This window comes from Carlito syrichta, unplaced genomic scaffold (genome assembly GCF_000164805.1).
Source record: "Carlito syrichta isolate Samal-C Ts95f unplaced genomic scaffold, Tarsius_syrichta-2.0.1 Scaffold304671, whole genome shotgun sequence".
Taxonomy (NCBI): Eukaryota; Metazoa; Chordata; class Mammalia; order Primates; family Tarsiidae; genus Carlito; species Carlito syrichta.
The window spans coordinates 5,788-32,314 of NW_007248767.1; the positions used below are offsets into that span (position 1 = coordinate 5,788).

General features: G+C 32.6%; 1 protein-coding gene across 1 annotated transcript; it reads left to right on the forward strand.

Moving 5' to 3' along the window:
* The first annotated feature begins 296 nt into the window (after positions 1–296).
* Positions 297–16,299, forward strand: LOC103262936 (PTB domain-containing engulfment adapter protein 1-like). The gene is made up of 4 exons (XM_021713680.1): positions 297–515; positions 2,196–2,334; positions 8,816–8,910; positions 15,456–16,299. The coding sequence occupies exons 1-4, from the start codon at positions 303–305 to the stop codon at positions 15,525–15,527; spliced, it is 519 nt and encodes a 172-aa protein (XP_021569355.1). The 5' UTR covers positions 297–302; the 3' UTR covers positions 15,528–16,299.
* Positions 16,300–26,527: the final 10,228 nt, after the last annotated feature.

The window sequence follows — 26,527 nt, forward strand, 5'->3', positions numbered from 1 at the left end:
CTCTCTACTCTTTCCCTCTTAAGTCTTCCTCATGAATGCAATATTTTATTTAAAGTGTCTAAATATTTTAGTTAAAAATGAGCCAGTTAAGCAACCCGGGATGTCAGGACTATCACACAGGAAAATCAACTCCAACTCTGTGTTTTTATTTTAGTAGCATTATTGTGAAATTATCTTACCATTTTAATAAGCTGACATTTTACAAATAATCTTTCGTGTATACTTTTTCCTGTCCTCCATGCCTCCTTTCCTCTTCTTAGTATATTTTTCTTTCTGTCATTCCTTTACAGCTGCTGCACCAAATGTCTGATCATGAGCAACATGGGTTTCAGAGATGCCTATCCCCTTTCTGGTGTAGTAGTGATGATTCCTCTCCCTGTCTCAATATTTCTTCCATCTCTGTCACTCCTGTCAACTTGCCTGATTCCAGACTGTCATTGGGACCGTTAATACCACCACCTTCTAAATGTGGCCTTCTCAAACCAGTCAGTGAGAGCAGCATCCCAAGACCTCATGTAATTTGCTAAACAGAAAATTTACTTTTATTATCCCACTCATTTTTTAAATTCTACCAAAAGTTGCAATTTACATAGTAATCAAAAAGTTTGATATGTTTCTAATCAATGTGATGTGATCTGAAGCCTTTGTAAGCCATTTTTTGTTTCCTCTGGTTACCTGGAATCAGGAAGTTTCAAGTAGAGTGGTGATAGTGTACAAATCCACAGAAAGGGAGATAGGACAAGTTATTTCAAAGGATCCTTTAGATGCGGCACTTAGGAAATTAGGTCTTTGGTGACACTGGTAAAGGCAGTTTCAGGAGAGTTCAGTGAAAAAAAAAGGCAAAGTCTAGATTGATATGAATTAAAGATTGTATGAAGTAAAATTTGGGACAGAAAGTGTATCATCTCTTTCAAAGGCGTTCAACCTTAAGGAAAGAGAGAGATGGGAAGCTGAAGGAATAAAGAGGGACAGAAAAATGAAATTTTTGGTTGCTTTGTTTAATTTCTAATGACAGCCAAAACGTTAAGTATTTTTACATCCTAAGAAAGAAGGGAGATAAGGAAGCTAGAGGCGATAAAGGAATGGAATGGTTCGAGGAACAGTGTTCCTGAATAAGAGAAAAGGTGTAAGGGATACAGTAAATAATTGTGAAAGAAGGGGAGGTGGTCACAATTTTCCTGCATGAAGAAAATATACTACCAGTTATTTTAACTGAATAGCAAATCTGTCACTCTACATAGTCTCATTTTTCTTCATCACCTATGAATCAGAAAATTAAATAAATGTACTCTGAGAACTCTAATATTAATATGAACCACTCTAAGCAATCTCTGTCCATGTTCTTACAGGAAAAAGCAAAATTTTTCTTATTATTCCCTCAAAAGGGAAAGTTCCCTTTCTTTTATTTCTACTAAAATCAGATGGTTTTCAAGGGAGATTAAACATATGCATATTTTTCCTTGTTTAACAAAGTGATGAATGTGTAATTATTATATTACTTCTTGACTATATTTTCATAAGATTTTTATTTTTCTCTCCCTATATTTATCTAGTCCTGGCCCAGGCTATCCCAGATAACTCAATGATTTTGGTGATACATTAGTGATTATTAATTTATTTTACAAGGTAGTTATTCATTATAGTTTTTTTAGGAATAAAATATACTGCAATAAATATCAACTGGTTGTCATCATAGTTACAAATGCAAAATTAAAATATACTACAAGGTAAAAAAAATGTTTTTAGATGTTTATATTTAAGAAGGCGAATCACTTATATTTAATTATTCCTGTTTAAAACTTATAATCTCAAGAACAGTATGTTACTGAAATCATGTTTTTCTAGAAATAGTTTCTAATATGTCTAATTATCTGCTACAAATGAAATTATTTTTAGATCTACAAAGAATTCAGTAGATCTTGTATACTCATCTAGAAAAGTATTGTCCCAATTTTCACTGTCCTTTTGGAACATTTTTACAGAAATTTTCTATTACTTTCTTGCAAATGAGCATTTGGCTTAACTAGTGGAACCACATGAAATTGCCAATACTTAACTATTTTGATCTACAAAATGGCAAGTTTTTATGATTCAACTGAATTTGCTGTTATATATGTTTTATAGGTAACGAAATCTTTAGCATTCCGATGTGCCTACATAGATTACTATGCTAATTCATATTATTTTTATTACAGGCAGGCAGTATGACACCTAAGTCACCCTCCACTGACATCTTTGATATGATTCCGTTTTCTCCAATATCACATCAGTCTTCAATACCTACTCGCAACGGAACACAGCCACCACCAGTACCTAGTAGATCTACTGAGATTAGTAAGCTTTCTAAACAAATCAATACTCCTTGCTATATTTGGGTACATTTAAAAAGTTTAATTAACACTCTGTGGAAAATTGCATATCTTCAAAAACCCTCTAACAATTGTAATTATTTAAAGTAATGCTCTATTTTTATATATGGCCCAAATGTGTTTAATTCTGTTTTATTTTGTAATTCAAAGTATTACTAAAGACATCTTTGTTTGCAACTTGAACCTATTGTATGAATAATAATGTTTTGGTGTCAGCTTATTTACATTATAATGCAAAGTATTTAATTAAATATTTATTATTTGGGATTATATTTTAACATTTACATTAATTACTAAAATTAACTTCAGTGGTTATTATTTTAATCATTTTTGACCTGTTTAACAGAACTAGTCTAAATCTTTTTATCGTAGGGAATATGGATATTCTTAGTTGAACAAATATATGAATTTCATGACTTATTTATTAACCCTATCTACATGTTCTTTCCTTGATATCTCAAATGCTATAAGTTTATTGTTTTTCTGTTTCATCTTTTATATATCTGGAAGGAATATTAAAGTCTAATTAGAAAGCATCTAACATATGCTCATTTTCAATGTCTTGTCTGTATATTGATCTGCACCCTGTCACAGAAACTGAAAGAATAATTCTCAATGGCCATGAATCAGTCACTGTGTCTAAAGGGAAACTGAAGTAAAGGGAATTTTATATACTATGCTTTAGTGCGTTCTCTCTAGTTCATATTACAACGTTAGAAATTTAACTGAAGTTTTAGCTTAAGACTTTAATACATGGCAGGGCCTGTAGTTTTTTTGCTTCCCCCTGTGGAACTTATCAAAGTAGATTGCTCATGTTAGGTATTCAATACATTTTAAAGGACTAATTTGTAAATACAAAGTAATAACACTAAGGATTTTAAAAATCAGCTTATAAAACTATTCCAATACTTTACATAAACTGAAATATATTTCTAATTCCTCTGAATATATTTTGTGCCAGTCAAACTAATTTTAAGGAAATAATCCATAATATACACATTACAGCGTGTTTTAGAAAATGTTGCCAATGCCCTGTTATCATGATGGGGTATTTTTGTTCTTATGAAAATTCCTCCATCTCTTCTTTTATCCCTGACTTTCCCTTCTTTGAACCTCATTACTGACTCACTCATTCATTTAGTTATTCAATGAGCATGTGTTTCACACATATACTAGACTGGGATTACATGCTGGATTTTTTTTTAAGCTAAATATATCTTATTATTATATCCAACCCATCTGAAGTCTCTACTGTTTCTTAAGTCCCAACTGAGAGTATCTATTATATACAACATACGAGTTAACTTGCTTAAGCCATCTGAATCTCTGTTGGATTAAAAGTTCACTTACCCTATGTAGAACTATGCTGAGTAGTATCACTGCTCATGCCTTAAATAAGACATTTGTTTCATTTATAACTGTAGAGATATACACTTACATACTCAGCAAATATTAATGTTTCAGAGGTTTGTTTTATTTTAATTTTAATTTTAATTTTTTTTATTTATTTATTTATTTATTTATTTATTTATTTAGTTGGAGTCTCACTCTGTCGCCCTGACTGGAGTGCAGTGGCCGCTCCCGGCCACTGCAGCCTCGACCTGCTGGGCTCCGGAGATCCTTCCGCCTCAGCCTTCCAAGTAGCCGTAATTGCAGTAATGCGCTACCACGTGCGGCTGATTTTTTTTTTTGATTTATTGTAGAGATGAGGTCTCGCTGCCCAGGAGGGTCTCGAACCCACGGGCTCAGGCAATCCACTCATCTCAGCCTCCCAAAGGCGCGGGATTACAGGCTGAGCCACCGAGCCCGGCCAGAGGTTTATTTTTAATTGACAAATGTAGATTTTATATATTTAGGTGTATAACATATATTTGATATTTTTATCCATTGTGGAATGGCCAGATCAAGCTAATTAACATATGCATTACCTCACATACTTATCTTTTTGTGATTGAGAACTCTTAATTCTACTCTATTAACAATTTTCAAATATACAAAATATTAACTGTAGCCACCATAATGTACAATAAATTGTCATGCTAGAATTTGAAATATAAACTAGTAATATATCTACAATGAAGGATCTTAATCAAAGTCAAAATATGAAGTGAGAAGAGTGAATAGATTTGAAGATATTTAGAAGAAAATAATCTATCAAGATGGAGATTGAAAGTTCAAAATCAATATAATTCAGGATTTAGGACCCAATGTTGTTAACAGGGAAAACTAGTATCAAAGAAGGAGAAAATAATCAATTCTGTTTTAGACTTTCATAAGTTTGAAATGCCTTTGACAGCAATGGTAAAATGGTTTTAAGGTAGCAATCCCAAACCTCTTTGGCATCAAAAACCAATTTTGTGGAAAATAATTTTTCCATGGTCAGTGGGAGTAGAACATTGGGGGAAATCATGGCCTTAGATTCTAATAAGGAATGCACCACCTAGGTCCCTCGCACGTGTAGGTCACAAAGGGTCGGTGCCCCTAAGAGTCTCTAATATCACTGCTGATCTGACAGAAGATGGAGCTCCACTCAGCCAGTGCTCATCTCCAGCTGGCCCTGTTCATAATAGGCCATGGACTGGTATTGGTCTGTGGCCTGGAGGCTCTGGAACCCCTGTTTTAAAGGATTTATTAATGACAAACTAAAGTAATAACACTTTGGTACATTTTTCAATGTCTACGTATTTCTGAAAATCAAAGTTTAGTAAAAATAGTTACATATATAAATAGATAGACAAGTATTATATAGATATATCTTTATTTATCAGTCTCTATATCTAGTTATCTATGAACCATTTAAGTACAAACTATTCTGCTCAATTTTAATTGTGAAATCATCTAGAGCTCTAATCCACTGGGATTTTAGTAATAGGACTTTTTCTGTAAATGAACTCTTCAATGTACTCATTTTTTAATTTGTTATTATCTACTAAATACAAAAAAACAAAACCTACACGATTGCCCTTTAGTTTCTTGTCTCTAGTGCTTGAGAATTTTAGAGTTCTCCAAAACATATTTTTATCTCCTGTTTCTCACTTTCTCTGAATACTGAATCTCCCTTTGAATGTTTGTTTTATAATTCTTTCCTGATTTGCAGTAAATGTCATGAGTGTTGGGCCCTGCCCTTTCTTCACTACTTTAATCCATTGCCTATGAAAATATGTGGTACATAATCTGTATTCAGTAAATATTTCCTGGATAAAGGAAGCCATGACCGAGTAAAGTACTATTTTTATTATTTTTTAATGGAAATTAAACTTACATGATTTTTTTGTTATGAATTGTAAACCCACATGAGCTTAAAAAAGTCCACCAAAGATCTCTCTCTTTTTTAATTTAATTTAATTTAATTTAATTTAATTTTAAAGATGTGGGGTACAATTCAGGATTAGGTATACAAGTGGTCATTATACAGGTAAATTTTGGGCCTCCCTTTGGTCCCCACTTCACCTGGTTTGAGATTAGGTACCCTTATTGATGTTATGTGCTTCCCCCTCACCCACCTCCCCTGGCAGTTTCTAGCTACTGCCAATCCCTTTCTTATAGTATTATGGTAAATGTTCAGGGTCTGTGGTACTTTGTTCTTTGTTTCTGTGGTAGATCAATGAGAATTATAGACTTAAAATCCTTCCAAGTTGCTGCAACGTTCATAATTTTGTCCTTTATGGCTGAATAATATTCCATTATGTATATGTACCACTTTCTTTTAATATAGTCCAGTTTCAATGGGCAGCATTATTGGTTCCGTGTTTTTGCTATTGTGAATAGTGCTGCAGTAAACATGCAGGCACAGGTATCTTTTTTGTAGAGTGATATAAGTTCCTCCGGATATATTCCCAGAAGAAGGATTTCTGGGTCATATGGAAGGTCAATTTCTAGTTCTTTTAAGAATCACCGCACTGTGTTCCATAGAGGTTGAACTAGTTTGTGTTCCCACCAGCAGTGTAGAAACTTTCTGTTTTCGCCACATCCTCGCCAGCACCTGTTGATCTGTTGTTTTTTTGTTTCATTAATGATAGCCACTCTTTTTTTTTTTTTTTTTTTTTGAGAAAGCAGGATTTATTGAGAGGACAGACAAGCTCCCAGAGTGGTAGGGGACCTGAGAGGGTTGCCCAATGATGGCCATTCTTAACACCCTTCTGCAAATCGGAGTAGGCATCCAATTCCTGATCAAAACCCCAAAAGCCCAGGCCATAAGAAATAAGTTGGACAAGTGGGATCTCATCAAATGGAAAAGCTTCTGCAAAGCAAAAGAAACCATCAGGAAAACAGGGAGACAGCCCAAAGAATGGGAAAAAAATATTTGCCATCTGCATACCTGACAAAGGCCTAACATCCAGAATCTACAAGGAAGTCAAATGTGCTGAAAGGAAAAAAACCAACAACCGCATTAAAAAGTGGGCAAAAGGCTGGGCATGGTGGCTCAAGCATGTAATTCCAGCATTTTGGGAGGCCGAGGTGAGGGTATTGCCTGAGCCCACGGGTTTGAGAACAGCCTGGGCAACTTGCTGAGACCTCATCTCTACAATAAATCAAAAAATTAGCCAGGCGTGGTAGCACATAGCTTTAGTTCCAGCTACTTGGAAGACTGAGGCAGAAGGATCGCCGGAGCCCAACAGGTTGATGCTGGGGTGGCCGTGAGCGTGCCACTGCACTCCAGTCTGGACGACAGAGTGAAACTCTGATTTAAAAAAGGAGACAAAGACGTGAATAGACACTTCTCAAAAGAAGACATACGAGCAGCCAACAGACACATGAGAAAATGCTCAGCCTCACTAATCATCAGAGAAATGCAAACCAGAGATATCTTTAATGCTTATTAATTCACATTGTATTAATATCTTCAAAGGTAGCATAGTGGTTTAGTAACTTGTAGGGGGCTTATGGGCTCTTAAAAATATGATAAAAGGAAATTTCACAGGAAAACACAGCCTGTCCATTCATATACAATTGCCTTTCAGGACCATCAAGGACTCCTTGAAGCTCATCTGAGACCCCTAGTAATTCTTGAGTCCCAATCAAAGACTATCTATATAATTAAAATCTCTGTTCGCACTGATTAGCCACCCTGTTCCTTCACTAATTAATTTTTATCATTTTTTTTAACAAGCACCTACTAAGTGAAAATCACTGTTGGGTATGTTTATGGCATTATGGAATCCAAGGCCCTCCTCAAAAGAAATGTTCCTCTGATCTTTAAATGTTAGTTTATTGCCTAAGAAACATTAAACTGAAGAAAGCAAACTACAGCAATACTAATACCCCTCAGTTATATATGAGGTAACAATAAATTTCCATTTGATTAGGATAATCCTGACATAACTTTTGTCCCAATGTAACAATTGTGACTGGTCCTTTTACTTCTAAAAGTATCTGTATTTGGATGATAAATTATATGTTCCTCTTATATATACTACACTTGCCAGCACCAGAAACTTCAAAATATTTCATATTTATTGACTTATTTAACACAAGCATCTGAAAAAATGAGTTACAAACAAAAAAATCCAGACTTCTTCATAATAGGAGTCACAGAATGGTTTTAGAGGATATAGTAGAAATCATGTTGCAAAAATATTATTTCTTATATGAAGCATTGAGTTTAGAGAATGTGAAGTTCTCTGAAAAATAAAAGTATGAATATGTTATAACTATCCATTTTCATATATAATCTCTATTTTTAAAATTAAGTTTGCATTTGAATGGATTCTGAGAAATTTCTTAAGAATTTTTTAATTTTAAAATCATATATTAAGCCATAATCTATCAATTGCAAATATCAATTTTAACTTTTATACTTCTATAGTGAGAAAAAACATTGCATACTTTATATGTACAGAGAGCTTTTTTGATACTGCATTTCTGCTGTTGTCTAGAAAGAAATTTATTTCTGGGATAGGAGGCATTTTTAAAGAACCTGTTTCATTGCATCTATCTAGGAAGGTGATATAATTTCATACTACATGAGATGATATATCTTCAGTTTTTTCTGGATAAAGGATGAGATAAAAGTACATCACCTTTTAGTAGAGCTTCTTAAAAATCAACTCATTCCCGCATACTGCTTTACTATTGTGTTGCAAGGCATCAATAAATGGAATTAGGGAAGTATCCATGAGTAATACATTAATTTGGATAAATTTAAAGGGCTTCAATAAAATGTAGGTGTTGCAATATATTAATTATCAACTATTCAGTGAATTTGATATTAGGACGGCTTCAATAAAGACACATAAATTTCTTGGGACAACAAATCTTTATAACCAGACAGTGGATCTTTTTTCCTTGTTAGTGTTTCACTCATCTAAACCCAGTAAAAGTTCAACATAAAGTATAAGTGTGGATAGTAGCAGATTTGATCATGTAAATATTTATTTACATAATCCTGCCTTTGAAATCTAACTCACTTCAACTCACTTCTTGTCGTTTCAATTGTTTTCTTTTAGAACGGGACCTGTTTGGAGCAGAACCTTTTGACCCATTTAACTGTGGAGCAGGGGATTTTCCTCCAGATATTCAATCAAAATTAGATGAGATGCAGGTGACTATTTTAACACATTGGCCCATAAATGGTTTATTTCTTTTTAATTTTGGGATGAAGAGAATGCTATATACCAAAACTACTCTTTCCTTGAACTAGCATCATTATAAAAACTCATTTGAAATAATTATTTGAAAATAATATGTAAAAAGCCCTGAGATTACACCCATTAAACGGCTTCTGGTCACCTTAAAAAAATAATAATAATATGTATATTTAGTCCAAAAAATAATAGTACAAATGCTAAAGATAAGGGTTTTTTTTAAATGGTTCAATTTACAGCAGCAATGAGGATGTTCATTTTTTATATACAAAATGGCATGGATTCTGATGGTTCATTGTTTTGAAATCCAGATTTAAAAGGTCATTGCACTAGGTTTATACGATTTGATCTCAGTCTTAACAATTATGTGTTTCAAAATTGTAAATGGGTAGATGAGGGAAAATCTGTGTAAGAGTAAAATCATTCTCTCTGAAAAGAATCATTGTAGTTGCAGTTCATAACTTCTGGACTTTTATTGAAAAAGCAGACACTCAGTGACAACTTCTTTAGGAATGTCATCCAGTTTGATTTTCATTTCTCTTCCCCCCCTTTTTTTTTTTTTTGGTCGGGAAGTTTGAAGAAGTTGGTTTCAAGAGCTTTATACAGTGGGCCATGATTTTAAAAATAGCATTGGGAACACTAGAATAGTCTTCTCTTTATGTCTGACCTTTACATTACGGTGAAGCTGTTACATTCTATTTTTCATCAAAAAGTTTATATATGGTAGCATCCAGACAGACACCAATTATATGGAGCTGACTGGGAAAAGACGATGAAGACACTCAAGTAAGGCGAAGGAAATATTTCCGTTTATTAGTCCTGGGTTACTACATTCACTCTCTAAGCCTCCTGGGAGGTTAAAAAAAATTAATAGGTGACCTCTGATCTATCCCTGGTAATTACTGTGCTCCTTAGAATGATAATATACTCTTCCACTCATTTTGGACTACAGCTATGTAGTAGTCTTATTTTCTACGTATTATGTGAATTTCCTTACTGTTCTAGATAAAATAGCATGCTTGGATTTTAAAAGTTGAATCGCTTTAACATATGTCTTGAGGTTTTCAAAGAATATGTGAAAACAGTATTTTTCAAGTTGGGCAATTCGTAATTTGCTTTTACATAAAAAATGTAGATTCTTAATATTAGCTTAAATTGTTATAACATTTAAAAATATTTACAAAAAAGTTATAAATAACTTATGCTTGCATTTTTATACACTTATGAATTCAAAACTAACACATGAAATAAAAGCAAAATAACACCAATACAATTCCAGTTAAGACTTTAGTAAAACAGTATGGATGATGTTAATTTGGTTAAAACTAAAACCACCATATCATACTTCGGTTGATACCAACATCTCTCCAGTCTGATGGCACAGATTTTTTACTTGTCTATGAATTTTTAAATCCTATGAAATAATCACTCAAATAATGCCTGATTATTTAGCAAGAATGCTGTATTTCATATGAAATCAATGCCTTTCCTTTTACATTAGTTTTACCAACTGCACCTGCACTACTTGAGACTAATGTTTTTGTAGTAACAAAGACAAGTACTGAAGTAGTTATACTTATTCTCAAAGGTTATGCAGGTCATAAAGAGAGCTCTTCTACAATTTTTTTTAGAACTTCATAAAATTGAAAATTGTTTTATAGAGTTTAAAAGATAAATCTCCATCTCCAGATTTTTGCAAGAACTGAGTTTGAGAAACACTGTGTTAGAATTATTTAGGGATGTATAAGTAGAATAACATTAAACTGTGGTGCTATACTTGTATTTGCTGTTTCTAATATTTTCTTAATGTCCTTTTTTTCTGCTTTCATGGTGGGTAGCGTCAGAGATGGTTGGTATATAATTTTTATAATAATTTTAAATGACTTGCAACTTTTTAAAGCTAAAATCTTACTATGTGCATGCCTTATTTAATAAATATTCAGTTTCGTATGCGCGTGTCTGATAACTAGTTGTGTTTAAAGAGGTTTTATAACCCATATTTTAAATGTTCTTTTTCAAATCACTATTGCATTGTCCACTTTATTGCTTGTCGGTTTTTTTTAGTTCAATATTTATTTGAAGGTCACTTTAACTGATGTAAAATAATATTGTCTTCATATAAAGTCTGTGATGACTTTATTATTAATCTTGCTAGCCTAATGATTCTAATGCACACCTTTAGTTATTATATTTATCTTTGCATATAATGTAAACATTTAATGTAGTATAATGGGTTGTGAACACCATATTGATTTAATAAGCCTAGTAACACATTTAGTTTTTCTCTCCCACTCACAGAGAATTATAACTAAACTACTTCTAATAGTATTGAATGATTAAGTTTGGAATCACTGACATATCTCATGCGTGTAAGAATTTATGCAGAAATGTTAAGGTGTGTTTTATCATTAATAGTTATAAGATTAGATATTATTTGAAAACAATAATGTGGCTATTGGATTTGACATAATTTAAACTGCCTAGTACATATTACTAACAGACAAATCAGCAAAATCATATTGAGAGCTCTGAGTGTACCTTGTAAGCAATAATAATTTAATACATTAAAAAAGAAGCATGAAAGGTGAAATAATTATGCACAAATAAATACAAAAATGATTTTAAGTGAACTGGTTAATATTTTGGGAGAAGATCAATGTACAGTTGAAACTAACAGCAAATACCCAAATAAATTTCAGAAGTATTAGGCATTTAAAAATGTTGCAAATATTTATGAATATTCATCATGCTTTTGAATTAGAGATAAAATTTTATAAAAAAAGAAAAATATGTGCATATCATCTTCTAATGGTTTCTTAAATTTGTTTTTTAAAAACTTACTAGTGCTTCACATATACATAATTAAAGCAAGTAGCAAATGATTAGGAAACTAAAGAATTAAAAGATAAATAAACAGTTCACAAGAAACACAAGAAGACTGTAAGTGGCTAACATATATGTCAACATGTTCTGTCTAGTCAAAGAAAACATACAAATTAAATAAATAGCTGTAAATACCATTTTAATCTAGCAAATTAGAATTTTTTTTCTAATAATCAATACAAGTGAAAACGTGATAAAACAAACACTCTAAGTCATTGCTAGGCAAGAGTTAGTACATAGCATCCCTTTGGAGAATAACTTGTTATTAATGCTTCTATTTCCATTTGATATAAAAACTTTAAACAACCTATTCTGAGACGAAAATAATTATAATAAATAGTATAATGCAATATAATAATAAAGTGTTTAATCTCTATGCATAAAAATATATACTCAACATTATTCATAATTGTAAATTACTAGAAACAAATAATCATTATAAAAATCAACAGCATTTATATGGTAATAACAAATTTGTTTTATGAGAACTCTGTAATACAAGTTCTGCTAAAATGAAAAAAGAAAGACAGAAAATTATATAAATGTAACACATTACTTAAATAAGAAAGTTATATATAACATAAATTAGGTACTTATATTATCATTAAAATTATTTTTAAAAATCTATAGATAGAAGAAAAAGAGACATACCTCAAAATGTTAACAGTGTTGTATGTGAGCAGTTTTTCCTTTCATTATATGCTTTTCTTTCTATTTAAAATGAGGAATGCAATTGAGAATAATATATACAAAGCATATTATTAATAATATTTTTAATTATTTTGTGCAATGTTAGTTTATGACAATTTCCATTGCTATGTAAAGAAAATAAAGTCTCATTTTAATTAAGTGCTTTAAAGTTCCAGAGGAAATGGAAACTTTGAGAAGATTCAGAGTTCATTAAATCATGATTTACAAAATGAGACTTGTGAAGAAAGGTCAGAAAATATGTGAGAAATTTTATCTAAACAAAAAGGCTTATAGTGTTTCTGCTAAGGGGGATGATTAGTTTATCCTAAGAGGACACTGAAAGGATCCTTAAAAAATCACCATGAAGACATTATTGTAATTGATATGCAAACACTTTATTATTAAAATAGTGACCATACCTATTTTGCTCTAATTGCTATTCTGCGTTTCCAATACAGATAACACATTCATAAATAGTATTTTTAGGGTAATTGAAGTGACATTGGTTTAATTTTAGAATGCACTGATAAAATGTAAAAGTATTATATGGTACCAAATCTTTTCAAGGTAATTAGCTCCCTATCTAGCGTCTATCTATCTAGCAATCAATCATCTACCTATCATTCATTGTGCCAGAAGATGATATAGTACACAGTTTAATTATGAAAAAGAGTAGAAAACTTGGAGTAGAGAAGGACAGACTCTTTGGCCATTAACTTTTAACTCAGAATCTGAGAGAGAGAGAGAGAGAGAGAGAGAGAGAGAGAGAGAGAGAGAGAGAAACTTTTGCAGCAGTTGTGTATTTATACCCAATAAATCAAAGGCAACTTAACTTGTAAAATATGCTGGGGGAGTAGGTGTCAAAGAAGCCAGTCCACTACAAGCAACAGCAGGACTAGGAGAGGCTTTCTCTGTGGCTAAGTGGTCTGAAATAGAAATACAATTCTTTTTTTTTTTTTTTTTTGAGTTGGAGGCTGATCTCGAACCCTCGGGCTCAGACAATTCACTTGCCTTGTCCTCCCAAAGTGCTGGGATTACAGGCTGAGCCACTGAGCCCAGCCGAAATAAAATATTTTTAAAGAAAAATGCATTTACAATATTTTCAACTTAAAGTATCCATTTTCCTAAGTATTTGGTGGCTGTTTGAAATATATAAATAAATACAAGACTTTTTTGTATAATAAGTACAGATTAAAAAAAAAATGATAAGTACTCTGACTTTTACTCAACTAGATATAGTTTGCGTTCCAAGAACTGAGACAAAAGTTTTGGAAAATGCTTACAGTGATTACATTGCTATGTAGTCTCTGTGCTGTAAACACAATGAAGAGTATTCTTGGAACATTTATGACAAAGTGTGGCTTACAGCTTTGTAACTACCTTCCACCTATATGTGATGATGTTTACATTGAATTTATACAAAGACAAGTACATTTGGATACTAAATGAAAGTCATTTGGGGAAATACAAAAAGATACACAGTTGGCTAACATACAAGTAGGTGCACAGACTAATTTAACAAAACATCCAAAGCAGAGCTGAAGACAAATGCTTGACCTTAAGAGACATTTTTGTTTTCTTCAGGCAAAGACCGCTATCTTAATTTCCTTTGCCAATAATGTGTCACATGGCCAACCCAAACTACAAATTACCAACATTTCAGTTCTTTTAATAAGGAAAAGAGAATATAATGGGTACTGCCACGTTGCTCTACAAGGAAACCTACAGTTCCACCTATCAGTGCAAGTCTGTGCCTTTCATCTCTTTGTAAACCCACATGCACAGATGTAGGCAAGGGAGGGGATGGGTAAGGTGTTCGGACCAGAGGTGGCCCACAGTTCAATTATGCAAAGAACAGGAGAGCTTGGAGTAGAGGTCAGACTCTTTGGCCATTAACTTTTAACTCAGAATTTTAGAGAAAGAAAGAGAGAAACACTCTCTTTTACAGCAGTTGTGCTATTTACACTCAATAAATCAAAAGCAACTTAACTTTTAAAACAGGCTGGGGAGCCGGGCTCGGTGGCTCAGCCTGTAATCCCGCGCCTTGGGAGGTTGAGGTGAGTGGAATGCCTGAGCCCGCGGGTTCGAGACCCACCTGGGCAACTTGGTGAGACCTCATCTCTACAATAAAATCAAAAAACTAGCCGGGCGTGGTAGCGCGCGCCTGTAATTCCAGATACTCGGAAGGCGGAGGCGGAAGGATCGCCGGAGCCCAGCAGGTCGAGGCTGCGGCGGCCGGGAGCGGCCACTGCACCCCAGTCTGGGCGACAGAGTGAGACTCCAACTCAAAAACAAACAAACAAACAAACAACAACAAAAAACATGCTGTGGGAGTAGTTGTCAAAGGAGCCAGTCCACTACAAGCAACAGCAGGGGAAGCTTCCTCTGTGGCAAAATGTTCTACAGTTCTGTGCTCTACATAAGAAATGGCATTGCATTTACAAGAAATATTGCACCTAGGCACTGGTCAGTGGTAACCCGAAGGAGAAGGTGAAAATTATCAAGCTATCTTGAACCTGTCATCCATTTAAGGTCTAGTTATATTAATAGTATTTAAATTAATAATAATCTTCAAAGCCAGCAGAGAGGTTTAAGCTACAGTAGAATAACATAATAAGTAGACACTACTGAACAAGAAATGTTTGTCTTAAAACTCTCAATTTTGTATGTTGCTGTTTTCTTCTGTTTCTGATGTATGCTGACCTCAAAGATGTTTAAAACATAAAATGTTAATGGTTATAAAATAACTGCCAGTTTGCTACACCTATACAAAAATTTGACAAGTCAACATTTGGCATTTAGTTGTTTCTTCATCGATCAAAGTATAGAGATTCAACTTCTGTCCATAGTCTCTTTTATTTTCTGATTTTATTTTACTTTATTTTGCCATGAGCATACTCTATTTTAATGATTTTATTCTGTTTTGCAGGAGGGGTTCAAAATGGGACTAACTCTTGAAGGCACAGTATTTTGTCTCGACCCATTAGACAGCAGGTGCTGATGTCAAGAACAAGAGATCCCAACTTATGTTAAATGTGTTTATATATATGCCTCATTCATTATTACTTTAAGATAGTATTATACATGTGCCAATGTTTTTGAGTATCTTAACACTTTGAAAATTATTTCAGTAAAATTTCCTCACTTTCACTATGGATCTGTAATTTTTATTTTTTTAAAAACTTACTATAAAATATTTCATAATTTTGCCTTCCTTTCTTCTTTTGTTGTAGATGAATTTATAATTGAAAGGCAAATTACACAAATGTCTGCCTTGTGTCTGAGTTCTAAGTAATTAGCAGCTTGAAATTTGGTTCACTTTTTAGGCTGCTAGTTGTTTATTGATACCCCAAAAGCCATAATGATACCTTTTAAAATTCTGAAGAGATTAATACCAATGCCAAATGAAATGTGGTCTATTTTCAGCCCAATAAGCATGTTATCATTCATTAGACAGATATCATTTTATGTATAAAATGCTGTTCACATCACTGAGAAAATGTAAACATTGAATATAATGCCACCAGATCACTAATTTTTAGCAGGCAAAACAGCAAGAATATAAATTCCAATAATAAACCAAATATCTCTAGAATATTTATTAATTAGCAAATACAAGGTGATAATGTAGTTATTATCAGTTGTGCTCTAAATATTTAATTTTTTATATATAAAGATTGTGAAAAATGAAAATTTGCTATTTACAAAAAACTTAAAATAAAATTTTACTTCAAATTAGATGTTATAATTTCTAAACATCATCTGATTCAATATTTCCTAAAATACATTTGGAACTTGTTCTGTCTTTAGTTTCATTTCCTATTACCCTTATTTACTAAATGTTTCTCCTCACTAAAAAGGAATACCTTTCTCGCATTTTCGTCTCTGACACAAATATCTTTTCACCAAAGCTTACTTTGTGATGCTTCATTAGTTTTGATACTTTAAAATCTGTAGCAACTGTTCTATATAAATTATCAACATTACTCAACAAATTTAATTTGTATTTCTTTTGTTGAAGTAAAAAATCTCCTTTTTCACGAGAATCATATTGCTACTCAATTTAGTCTTGAACATGAGCAGTAAAACTGTCTTGCATCTCATTCTTGATGTGCTAATGCATCTTGACCTTTAAACATATTTGTTTCCTATACCTTTTCCCATTATGTAATAGACTAATATATATTCAGTACAGCAAATGTTTATGCTCAAAATTTAATCTGGTTCATCACATTATAAGAACAATAGATTAAATTAATAAAAATGTGGGCTTAGATGGGGGGTAGCCCTCAAAAGTAGATTTATCTTTTTTTATGGGAATTTTCTTCAAGTGCTGAAGGTACATTTTCACTAGGAAAACAAAATAAAAAATGCTTATGCAATATTATACTTGTGTGTATCTCCATAATGGTGTATGATAGATACAAGCCTTCTTGTTGATTTTCTTTTATCTGCTAAGTTGTACCTTAATTAGAGGGCAATATATGTTTCATAAAGAAGAGTCTTTATAATTTTGTTTGTCATATAGTATTTTGGAATTTGTATAATGAGGATGTTTAGAAGCCATATAAATGGCTTTTTTTTAACAGATAGAGTTTGTATTTTTATTGTACTTTAAAAAGATTTATGTAATAGGTATATATTTAGTGACCATTTATCAATGGTAACACAATAGAGTACTAAGAAGGCATTTGCACATTTAAGATGTTACTTTACCAATTTTTGATGGTAATCAACTCTGCTACTGGCATGATTAAATAGTACATAATTGGTCATTTATTATGAACATTTATTTCTCCAGTGCATTTTTATGAAGATATGGTTGAAGATTGTATTTCTATGTACACTCAATGATATGTTTGATTTTGCTGAGAATAAAAGATTTTAAATAAATGAAATTGTATAATTTATTCATTATATAGTATCTAATTTAGACACATTCTGAAGTTAATTAAATGACAGATTTTCTTGATCATACTTGGAGCTGAAAGAAAGAGAGTGAGGGAAAAAGGCAAAGAAGAAAGAAAAGGCTTTACCTTTAACTGCATTTCTTCCAGCCCACACACATTTTAGCTTTATGAGCAAATATCATTTAGTTGTGAAAACAGTGGACTTGATCCTGCTGAGGAGAAAGGTCATGATTTTGTACCTTTCACCAGAAATATCTGGTGCAATAACTATATTATGTAAATATCACTTTCCATATTTGGGGGGTTTTTTTAGGCTAGTAATAATACAAAGGGTGTCTTGGCTGATAGTCTAAAAAATGTGGACTTGATAGTGATATGTAGATTGTGGCTAGCTGAACAATAATGAGGAAGTTTTGAATCTATTAAAAACATGATGTAAGTACTTTGGACACACACAGGGCTCCCACGCATGGCCTTTCTACACCATCAACTCATTCAATACAATTTATTTCTTACTCACTTTTTGCAAATAATGTGTATTTTGTGGGTAAAGAAAACATCTAGTAAGTTTGAGAACAGATGTGTTAATAGATGTCATTAAATTGACAGGATCTCTTCAGTTAGCTCAGTGTCATAAAGAAAAAGTGTGGGAAACATGAATTAATAAAAACCATTATGTATTAAAATAATGTGTGAACCAAAAACTTCTCCAGAATCATTTTTGTGTTTAAATTTGGGTACCTCACACTAGCTAGTATCAGATATCTGATACTCAGTTTGGGGCTTATCAGGACAGGTTGATGGTAATAAATTTCTTCATCTCTTGTTTTTTGTATTTTGGATTATAATTTTTTTCAAAATTTTTAGTCATATTATGGGAATTTATTTTCAGACAGAATTTCTGATAAAGTTCGTGTTTTTGCATTTCTAAATACTAATTTTTAAAATTCCTTTTGATGTTACTTAGCATAACCATGAGAAAAAAAAAGCTGACTGCTAATATTTTTCTATTCCAGTGTTTCCGTATATAGTTCCAAATTCAATATTTACTCATGATTTTGGGTCTTAACCTCTGTTAAATTACTTGAAGTATCTTGGGCTCAATTTTGACAGTTCAATCTCAGACTCCACCTAAACTACACCTTTCATAAGCAGCTGTTGAGATGAGTGTGACTGGTGTTGCCCTCAAGCCCCAAGTCTCATACAAGAAGTGTCTTTTCATTCCCAGATTACTTCAAACAAATCTTTCCAAAACTTCTTCCTCCAATCTCCATCTCACAAATTTGACACAAATCTTAATTCTTGTACATCTGTCTCATGTTTTATTTTATGTTGTTAAGATGCATGATAACTCAATTCTGAAAGTCCATCTCCCAAAGTACAATTTCTCTAGAATTCAAAGTTAGATTTTCTACCTCTAGTAAGGACACCACCTCCTACAATTATGTATAGTCTTTGTTTCTTTGATTTTAAATGAATATATATAGATATTATTTAAATATTAGACAGCATTGCCTTTCTCTGGATTTATTTCTTTACACACTACTTAATAGATTCTAAGCAACACTATTGCCAAAATCATAGTTAAATAATATACAAAAGAAGAAATAATTAAGAAATTGAATTTAAAAGATCATTTCACGTTTTTCTGACATTACATGATAAACATATAGTCAAATTACTTATTTCTGTATTACTGAATGTTAATAGCACCACCATGACAGTGTAACAAAAATGTTGCAAAAATTTACCCTATTTACCATAGCTGAATGTTTGACTTTCATGCAGATGCACACTCAAAAATTCATTGACTGAAACTCTTTTAAGTGTGCAGGCACCTTTATAGACACCTTGGAACACACATTAAAACATTTAAACGTTGTGGTTCTCGTTAAAGAGGACCTGGCTAGAAGCTGTAGGAGTTACCTGCTTTAAAGGATTTTCTAGTATACACTGGACCTAAGTTCTTTATGAAAGAATATTTTGAAATCCGTAGAATTTTCTGGGACCTTATCATTACTATTAATTTTTTGTAAAAATCAACAAAATGTCTCAGAAACATTTTTCTTTTTACATTTTTACTAACCTATTTTTAAATCTTTGCTATTTATTTTTCAACCAGCTTCAAAGGATTGCCTTGACATTTTTGTATCATCTTGAGCGCCAAGCACAGCACTTTATTCATAAGCATTTAGTAAAAGTTTAAAGAATTCTTTGACATGCTATTTGCTAATGATGTGAAATAAAATTCCTTATGCTCTTTTAGAAAGAAAACAACATGCCTTCAAATAAATATTGAAACAAGGTAACTGCTTTCTCCTCTCCAATAAAATCTTTACCATTATTTTAACTAACTACAGTAATAATTTGCTAAATAAAACTCTTGATCATTGTCTAAGAGTGTTTAACAGCCACCATATAATTAAAGGCTAAGGAAGTTTGGTCCAGTTGAGAAAGGAGAAACAAAAGAATGATTGTTGAGCTTCAAAGAGACTGTGAAGATTCAAAGATGAATATTGTCTAATTATGGGACATTCTAGTACTCAAAGGAGTGAAGAACTATATTTGATGAGCATGTGTATCGAAGAATGACAGGCAAAGTTCAAACTGTATCTTTCCTTGAATCCCATATTATGGTCACACAGTTTTCACTGGTTTTAAATATTTTTAAGTTCATTTATCTGTCTTTATTTCAAATGAGCTTTCAGAAGAGCATGTTGGGGTCCTTCCCAGTTGACTACTCCCTCCACTCTGTCTGGCCAGACTGCTATGTTCTAGTCTGTTCCAAAGGTCACTTGTTCCAGTTGAAATAGCTGTCGGGATGGCCTGGAAATAATCCAGACACTGGTTCTTTCCTGCAAAGAAAGCAAAGATAGATGTTTGTTTTTTGGCTACTTTTGAAAGGAAAAAAAATAAAGAATTTTATGGCTGAACCTACTAATACATGAAAAAAAATTATGTAATACCAAGACCCATTTTAAAATTGCTATTATTTTCCAGTGCTTTGCATCTATTTTACTCTTTTACATACTTTTCAAAACCAGTTGTTTACCATCGGTATTGTTAAATAGGTACTTGTGTGTCAAAAGTGTATAGAGAGTTTTTGGTAAAAATTCAAATACTATTTGCTCTTTCTCTCTCTCTCTCTCTCTCTCTCTCTCTCTCTCTCTCTCTCTCACACACACACACACACACACACACACACACACACACACACACACACAAGCACACTCCATTTAACTATTCAGTTCTTCATTTATTTTATTCTTAGTAGCTTCCTTAATTGAAGACAAATAAACTTCAGTTGGGCTAGACAATACAAGGAATCGGAGACAGGTGGTGAGGGGTGCTCATAAATCTTCAGCGATATCAGTTACCCACATTTGGCAGAGTAGCTATGCTCACATATTTGACCTGTTCATTTTTCAGACAAATTGGACCATTTGCAGACCAGGGAATAATAAGAATGATGCAATTATATGAAAAGTTGTTTCTAGAATGAGTCCCTTTTAATTTCTCCTAGTTCTTTGAAAATGCCTACAGTTTCCATTTTTTCTGCATAAAAGGAATTAAACAGGAAAATACCTAAATGTATGTACACCAGAAAAATTGAGCCTATGTTTCTCTACAAAACTATCAATGTCTTGGCACATTTTCAGCATAATTTCAAGATGAATGGTACATGTCTAAAAGGAATTCAGAGTTTCTCCCGCCTTCTAAGTGAACATTAAACTTTGAAAATGCAAAAAAACCCCAAGCAAACAAACAACAAAATGCTGAAACATATAAGATAATACTACATTAAGATATGAAGCAGAGGTGAGAGGATTGCCTGACCTCTGAGGTTCGAGACCAACCTGGGCAAACTGGTGAGACCTCATCTCTACAATAAATCAAAAAATTAGCCAGGTGTAGTGGCCCATGCCTGTAGTTCCAGCTACTTTGAAAGCTGAAGTGGAAGGACTGCCTGAGCCCAGAAGGTGAAGGCTGTGGTGACCATGAGTGTGCCACTGCACTCCAACCTGGGCTACAGAATGAGACCCCCACCTCAAAAAAAAAAAGGAAAAAAAAAAAAAAGAAAAGAAAAAGAAATATTTGGACTCAGAGAATTTGTTCTCTGTCTGGATTTTATGGAAACTTACCTGCATGTACCTAGGTTTTATAATGAAGCTTCATGTGTTTGAATATGAGTATTAGAATACCTTCTTGATATGGATTCTAATAAAATTTGCCTTTGACATGTTGAGTTGTACTCCTTGAATACCTTTTTTGGTAAAGTTTTTCTTGTTTGTTTTACCTGTAAAGGATTGAAAATGCTTCAGAGAACATAAAGAATCCTTAGCCTACCTGTTCCATCTTCCAAAGACAGTAACTGTCCTGTGTATTTCTCACCACTCTGCATCCCTTCCTTAACCTTTAATCATAGTAGAGCTGCAGCTAAAGAAAACAGCAGGTCCTAAAAACCACAAATGGCTCAAGTATTCATTTATGCTAGGCAAATTGATCAAGTCTTTACAACCCTTTAGAAAATATTTTACAGAAAGAAGAAGGGACCCTAAACTACTTTCTTTCTCATCAAACAGTTCAATTTTTTAAAGAAACAATCAAGAATGCCCATCGGATCAAAAAAATTAATTAAATACTTTATAGACAGAAAGTAAAGTCAATGAGACCATGGAAAGCACATGAGTCATATGACCTAGTTGAGTTTATTTAGAACACACACACACACTCACAAAAATTTGGATTCCATCAAAAACAGATTGCTTCCCTCACTGTTCCCCAACAAAAAATTAGAAGGTCAAAGGAAAATTTGACAGTAATGTCCAAAAAAGTTCTGCATGAAAATAGTCTAACAACAAACAAAACAAAATAATTGGAACAATAAAAAGAAGATGATGTTTTATCATTTTGATTTTTATGTAAAAGTCTATTCATTAGTATTTTTATCTCGTACAAAATTTAATACTAACTTGCATCTAAAGCTAGTGATCTTTTTCTCTAAAAATGATCAGGAAAATTTTAATAGTGAATTTTTTTTTGTAGTAAAATGAAACAACATAAGAAAGAGTTAAGTAACAGAGAATTATTTTGGAATGTACTTGCTCTCAAGAAAAGCCAAACATGATTAAAATAAATGCATTAATTCATTATTGCTTTTCATGAGAATCAGCAATTTAAAGCAGAGAGAAACTTCAGCTCTGTTTCAAAAGGTCAACTGTGACGGTATTTAAGAGGAAAACTGAAGTCACATTTTTAATACTTAAGACAGATGCTTTATGTTAAAAGACTTGTCTGATGAGATCCTTTTGTGCTACTAGAGTATGTTCTCCTGAATGGGAGTATGAGTAGAGTGGAAGAGAAAATGAATTATTGTCCTTCACTGATCCTTTTAAGTGTCTTAACTGCACATATTCTGAAGGGACAATTGAAATGTCTGCACATTGGCTGAATTTCCTCTATGACTAAGCTCCCTTTTCAGTGACAGAAGTGTTTCTCTACATACAAGTATATACAGAGCAGAAGTTTCTAGAAATGTGATTTTGAATTTGGTCTAAACCAAATATTAAAATAGTTTCAGATATTCATTTTGGAAGTATTTTAGAAACAGAATTTTTATTTCAATTCCTAAAGCCAAAAATCATAAAAGGAAAATGGAATAAATAATGAATATATATTGGCAAGAATAATGTTTATCTATGACTGCCAAAATTTCAAGATTACTGATAGAAACTGTGGTATGTCCATGTGGCCAGAAAGATTATTGTGAGATGAACAACCTTTTTTCATCCAGCACTCATCATAGAATATTCTTTGGTATATGTGAAACCACAAGTATATCAGTGGGTATTTAGTGCAGTAAGTTGGAAACACTGCATTCAAACCACTAATCATGGTGGCCAGATTTCCCAGAATAAATTCATTGCTCTAGAAATTATGCCAACTACTTCAGTTCAAAATACGGCTTTAAAAGTTCGAGATCAGCACAACATGGAAGGGTTATTAGCAAACTACAGTAATGTGGTTTTAAAGGAGATAGTTTAAACAGCGGTTTATAATAACATTTTTTCTCAGCTAGATGGTCTCAAATGAAAAACAGTTGCCAGTACTATCAGCTATACATTCGGTCAAGCTGGGGTTTGCATATTAATATGTATATTCTACCTAAATGAATTATGTCTATTCACTCATAAAATATGAAAATCTTTCTTCGTGTAGAATATGTGTCAGCATATATAGGTCATAATACAGGAACTTCTTTTTTCATTTTTAACTACATGATTATCCAGATGCTTTCATAAGTCATTGTTGACTATTGTTGACACTTCATAATAATCGCATATTAATATGAACTAGACCCAAGACAATTATGGATACACAAAAGTATGATTTTTAAGTTTCCATTTAATATTTGCAGCAATACTCTAGACAGATTCAGGAATAGAGTCGGACAGGATCACTATCTTTTAAGCTTTTGTAAGATCTTCTAAATCAAAAAACAAACAAAGTAATGTAAGGTACATTTTTAACTGTCATACAATACTTTGAGAAGTATTGTCATTATGATGCTACCTCCTAACTACACTAAATATTCTCAGCTCAATATTAGTGTATTTAACAAATTGTTTTTCCTAAAGAACAAAAAACATTTATTGTCTCAAATTTATAATGAGGTCTTACATGTAGCTTTTTTTAGTTTTCATGTAGACACATTCTCTTTGTCTTTGTGTGTATACATATATGTGGCTTTCATAAAACATTTTTTGGTTTGATTTCATAAAGACAAATTTTCATAATGCTTTTTCATTTTTAAATGTTTACATATGTTTCTTAATACTACATGAGGCTAATTTGCACTACATATACTTTTCCAAATTATTTTATTCATGTAAATGATGTCTCTTTTGATCACCTACTAATTTAGCTGTACATATAAAATTATTAATGCCAGAAAAATTTATCCAATATTTTTCATTGAGTTAATTCTACAGATCAGAATCATCTATTAGTCCTGTGATAAAGGGACAGTTTACTGTTCTGTGGTAGCTTGGGTTTTTCACAATGTACATAATGATGTGAATTATTTAACAGAAACTTCTGATTACCCATTATGATTTTTAATGTCTATAGATGTGACATGAACAAATGGGTTTTCATAAAATACCCTAAAATCCACAAGTCGTAGACATTTTCCTATTGAAATAAATAGTGAGCCAGGTGCAGTGGCTCACGCTTGCAATCCTAGATCTTTGGGGGGCCAAGACAGGAAGACCACTTGAGTCTAGGAGTTTGATACCAGCTTAGGCAACATAACGAGTCTTTGTCTTTTCAAAAATTCAAAAAATTAGCCAGGCATCATAGTGTGCGCCTGCAGTTCTAGCTACTGGGGACGCTGAAGTGGGAAGATCGCTTGAGCCCAGGCGTTGGAGGTTGTGGTGATCTGTGATCATGCCACAGCTCTACAGTCTGGGCAACAAAGTGAAACGCTAACTCAAAAAAAAAAAAGGAAACAAATAGCTCAAATATGAATTCTAATATGTCCCTATAATATCCTACACCATTTTATAAATAATCTTAAATAATTTTGGCAATGAAAATAAGTAATTCAAATAATTGTTAAAATGCTTATGCTAAGAAATAGAAGATAACATTTGTTTTAAGTAGACAAACCTATAGAAAAATATTCGAAATCTTTCAAAAATTATCAAAATAAAGAAGTCTCGATAGCAATGATGATTTAATGAATATAAATCTTCTATAAATTTAAATAACTGTAAAATACATGGCACTATTATTATTACTGAATTAAATTTATTGGACAAATAAATGACTTCTCTACTGATATTTTAAGTTTAGCTTTATGTAAATTGTATTGTGTTGATCATGTGATAGGTTATGGATTATGTTCTGTGTTACATTTTTTAAAACTTATAGATGGTATGTGCTAATACATGTTTCTATAATTGCTAGGTGTAACTTTGGTTCTAGCTTCTTTTTGTAGTAAAAATTACATTTGTATACAATGAGAACATTAATGATGTGTTGAGTTTATCTAGTAAGTAATGTTAAAATAGTCTGTGATGGACTTGGGCAACTTACTTGTACCAATAAATCTTAGAAGAATAGATGCTATAAAATGTTAGGACTTTTGTTATTCTTAATGATATTCGTCTTTTCACAACTAAGACTTCCATGTTGCATAATAATGTTTGGATAAAACCAAAAATACTATAAATTGCTGATGAGGATGTGGAGCAACAGGAACTCTCACTCATTGTGATGGGAATATAAAATAGTACAGCAACTTTGGAAGACAAATTGAAAACTTCTTACAAAAGTAAATATACTCTTATCACTCAGCTTAGCAAACACACTCTTACATATTAATCCAACTGATCTGAAAAATGATAGCTACACAAACACTTACATGTGTATGGCAATTTCATTCATAATCACTCCAAATGAGTAGCAACGATGTCCTTTAATAGATGAATGTATAAACAATAAATAATCTATCAAACCACAAAAACACATTAATAAATATTAAATACACTGCCGGGAGTGGCCACTGCACTCCCGTCTGGTCGACGGAGTGAGACTCCAACTCAAAAATAAATAAATAAATAAATATTAAATACATATTGCTACCTGAAATAAGTCAGTTTGTAAACATTACAGACTATATGATTCAAGAATATGTCGTTATGGAAAAGGCAAAACTATAGTCAAAATAAAAAGATTAGTGTTTGCCAAGGACTTGGGGGAAAGGTAGAGGGTTTAATAGAGGAGTCGCAGGAATTTTGTTATGGCAGTGCAACTGTTTTGCCTGAATCCTTAATGTGGATACATAATACTGTGCATTTGGCAAAACCTACAAAAGTGAATCTTGTTTTTTTTTTGAGTTAGAGTCTCAAACCGTCACCCAGGCTGGAGTGCAGTGGCATGCTCACAGCCACCCCAGTGTCAACCTACTGGGCTCCAGCGATCCTTCTGCCTCAGCCTTCCAAGTAGCTGGAACTACAGGCATGTGCTACCATGCTTGGCTGATTCTTGATTTATTGTGGAGACCAGGTCTCGCCAAGTTGCCTAG